Consider the following 3,901-nt stretch of genomic DNA (forward strand, 5'->3'; position numbering starts at 1 on the left):
TACAAATATGAAAAGTGCATTTGTATTCAGCGTATCAACTTTGTGCTAAAAGTCTCTTTGCCCATGAAAAACCTGAAATAATCGCCCAGTCTTCTTCGTCAAACGGCTCAAGCTCAGTCAGATGGGATTGTTTGGTGGATGTCAATTTTCCAAACACATCCAGAATCATGTGAAGGCATCACTGTACATAAATAATTACTACATTTTAGTAATATATATGCAATATATAAATACATATATATCCAATTTGCTTTGAATAGTACAAGTTTAGTCTTTTTTGTTAATTTGGACTTAATCCAGTCTCCTACATTTTTTGTTCTTTAACGAATCAGTTTTGCAAAAAGCAGTTTACCAAAACTCCACAAGTTTGTCATTTTTTATTACTTTAAGCAACAACTCAGTCGCAAACATCCCTTTCGATAAAAAAATTAAATAAAATTATTTTGTCATTTGTGGCTCAGAAAAAAGGTTTCTCTTTATTATCATTTTTTAATCTCCAAAGCATAAGTTATCTATTTATTTTAAATATATAGATTGAGTAAATAAATGGATATTTCTTTCCTTTTATTTCCCCTTCTCCTGTGATTTTTTTTTTGCTGCTTTTTGCACTGATGGAAGCATCAGGAGGTGTGCGCTCAATAAAAGATCATCGCTCTTCTTTAGCAGATGTGATTTACGATTTCATCCAGAAGATGGCAGAATAAGCACAATTAATTTCCACTGAGCTGCATTAAAAACAGACTGGTGGAGATTCAGGACAATTGACTTTAAATAAATAAATAAATAAATTTAAAAATTGATAATTAATAAAGAAACACGTATCATTGACACTTCTTCTTAAACGTGAAAGTGAAAGAAAAAAGAAATTCGCCGAAAAATCAGACAGCAAGTCTAATTTACATTTTCTTTCTTTTCCGAACAAATCATCGAAGAAAAACAGCTTTGTGTTTGGCTTCGATCCGCTGAAGTAACTTAATTTTTATATGTTTTTAAAGTTTTATTCAGGCCATTTCATGAAGAGGATGGTGCCTGAAAACTGCTTTAAAGTCTTGTATAGACGCACACTCGCAGGATGCGCCGGTGCGCACGCTGTGGTGTTTGTTCCAGTTTAAACCGCGTTAATTAAAACGTTAACCTGATTGGGTGGAGAGTGAAGGGGAGGGAGGCTGTCTCAGCCCCAATAGGCGAATCCTTTTTAATAACCCGCCTCGAGATAATGATGTAAAAAGACTGAAGCGTCTTGTGCGTAACGAGGATGATGGTGGTGATCCGCTGAAGGTGAATCCAGCACAGATAGAGATAGTGAGAGAGAGAGAGAGAGAGAGAGAGAGAGAGAGAGAGAGAGAGAGAGAGAGAGAGAGAGAGAGAGTGACACTTTTTACACAAGTCTCTTCTTCATCACCGCACCTCAGCTGACAAGAGAAGCCCCAAACTTCGCCGTTGACGCGCAAACAGAGGGAGAAACTCACTGAGAGGCGTCAGGAGTTCCCGGAACCCACCAGGCCATGGACCGGAGGATGAACCTGAACGGCGGCGCGGCAGGGGACATTTTTCACAAAACTCTCAGCGCCGTGTCCGGCAAAAAGATGGACCCGTTCAGAGCGTCTGCCGGCATGGAGCTGCCGGCCAGAGACCGCCAGTCTCCAATTAGCTGCTTTGACCAAGTCGATCCTGACCCGATCCAGCCCGGTGGACTGGCTGGAAGCAGAGGGGGCACTTTGGGTCTGCCGACCGGATCTTTGTGCGTCAAGTACGGGGAGAGCGCCAACAGGACCTCGGCGGCGGAAAGCAGCGGCGGAGAGCAGAGCCCCGACGACGACAGCGACGGGCGGTGCGACATGGTCCTCCTGACGGACGTGCGGACAGCAGCCGGGGGCAAAGCTGAAGGAGGAGGTAAGAAAACCAAAGAGCAGAAAATGCTGCGGCTCAACATCAACGCCAGGGAGAGACGGCGGATGCACGACCTGAACGACGCGCTGGATGAACTCCGGGCGGTCATCCCCTACGCGCACAGCCCGTCGGTGCGCAAACTCTCCAAAATCGCCACCCTGCTGCTCGCCAAGAACTACATCCTCATGCAGGCGCAGGCGCTGGAGGAGATGAGGAGGCTGGTGGCGTACCTTAACCAGGGCCAGGCCATCTCCGCGGCTTCCATACCGGCCACCACCGCGCTGGCAGCTCCTCCACCCGGCCTGGGTGCGTACGAGCAACCGCCCGGATACCCGTTTCCCGCCGGGGTTGCTGCGCCCTCCTGCCCGGACAAATGCGCCCTATTCAACAACGCCGCGTCTAGCCTCTGCAAACAGTGCACTGACAAGCCTTAAAACTGACCACAGAGACTACAAAGAAGCACACAAGAAGGAGAAAAACCTGACAGAAGATCGAGTAGAGACAAAAATGAACATTTTTATAATATTTACTAAACGCATTAAACCTCGCTTCTGTTTTTTTTTTTTTTTCTCTGTTCGAACAACACTTGATTGTGTACATAAATCATCTTTAAAGTGCTGGTGTGAATGAAGGCCGAACAGAAGCTGAATTAAAGGCCTGTTGCTCCGTGATGGACCCTCTGTGGAGATTTCTGGGTGACCTGACAACCTGCGCGACTTTTTTTTTAATTTATTTTTTTTTATCCGGAGCGCAACAGCACCGACCTCACTCTGCTGCTTTCTCATGCGTTTACTTTGACTACTATATCAAAGGCCCAGTTTTCAAAAGAACCTTCCAAGTGAATGTTTCGGACGAGGAGAGTTAAAAAAAAAGAAAGAAGAAAGAAAACAAGTGAACCACTCGGTTAGGTACTTATTTAGTTGCGAAAGCTTTACTTTCAACTCAGCGAATTTAAAAAAAAAATCTGAAAAAGTAGAAAAGCATACATTTAGATCTACAAGGTGGTTTTATGTGTCTTTTGTAATTTATTAATTTGGGATATTTATGGTATTTATGCTTGCATTGCACATTGTCGTCCAAGTTGATGTGTTTTCTGCATTTTTTCATGATTTTTCGTTCTGATGAATCGCGCTGTCAGGTCAAGGCTTTGGTTTATTGCTGTAGATACTTTGGTTTGTTATAAGATCAAAGGGGGCCGTTTGTATGTATTTGAGTGTGGAAAAGCTTTATTAAAATATTTTGAACAACATCAGAAACATACATATCTGGTTATTTATCCAAGGCCGTCAGTGCAACTCGAAGCAGAGAAAGGTGCTTTTAAAGTGTTTGAACGTTGTGCGCATTTCACGGTTTAATCGTTTCGCTTTAATTCTGTACAGTTCACAACAAATCCCACCTTTATAAGACAAAACGCTTCAATTCATATCGAGCTCTGTCAGTCAGACAAATTCAGATTTCAGCGCGTTTGTTACACATTCAGGTAGTTTCTGTGCGTAAAGAATCTCTAATTTCTCAAGTTTCTTGGCTCTCGTCAGGTGTCAATAATTTTCCACTCCATCAAAACGGCTTCCTTCCTCCCCCCGCCCCCCCAGCTGATTTGCGCCAAATCCTTGGAGAGAATACCAGAATAGTGATGGCTGAAAACAGATCAATCATTCTTAAAAAGGGAGATCCGATTGCAGTTAAATTAATAATATTAGATCGACTTGCATTACGATGCGTAAGAGAATGTTAATGAAAAAAAAAAAAAACAGGTGATGAGAGTTGTCGCTGTAATACCTGCCTGCAGATAATCAAACCCCTCGTTTAAGGGCGATTACACCCTCACGATGTGATTAAGACATGTAATTACGCCGCTGTTCAATCATTGTCGCAGTTTTGCGTCTTTAATGAGAACGCAGCTGCAGTCGCAGCGACTTTGGCCCTTTGGCCCTCCTTTTATTTTAAAGGCCAAACGACACAATATTTCCCTAAAGTGCTGGTTATAAACATTATGGGAATTATTTTAATA

At 43.0% G+C, this 3,901-nt stretch overlaps 1 protein-coding gene across 1 annotated transcript; it reads left to right on the forward strand.

Moving 5' to 3' along the window:
• The first annotated feature begins 1,297 nt into the window (after nucleotides 1-1,297).
• On the forward strand, nucleotides 1,298-3,146 carry bhlhe22 (basic helix-loop-helix family, member e22). The gene has a single exon (XM_014967022.2). The coding sequence runs from the start codon at nucleotides 1,506-1,508 to the stop codon at nucleotides 2,322-2,324; it is 819 nt and encodes a 272-aa protein (XP_014822508.2). The 5' UTR covers nucleotides 1,298-1,505; the 3' UTR covers nucleotides 2,325-3,146.
• Nucleotides 3,147-3,901: the final 755 nt, after the last annotated feature.

This window comes from Poecilia mexicana, unplaced genomic scaffold, assembly GCF_051168715.1.
Source record: "Poecilia mexicana isolate PSO_F unplaced genomic scaffold, ASM5116871v1 scaffold_20, whole genome shotgun sequence".
NCBI lineage: Eukaryota > Metazoa > Chordata > Actinopteri > Cyprinodontiformes > Poeciliidae > Poecilia > Poecilia mexicana.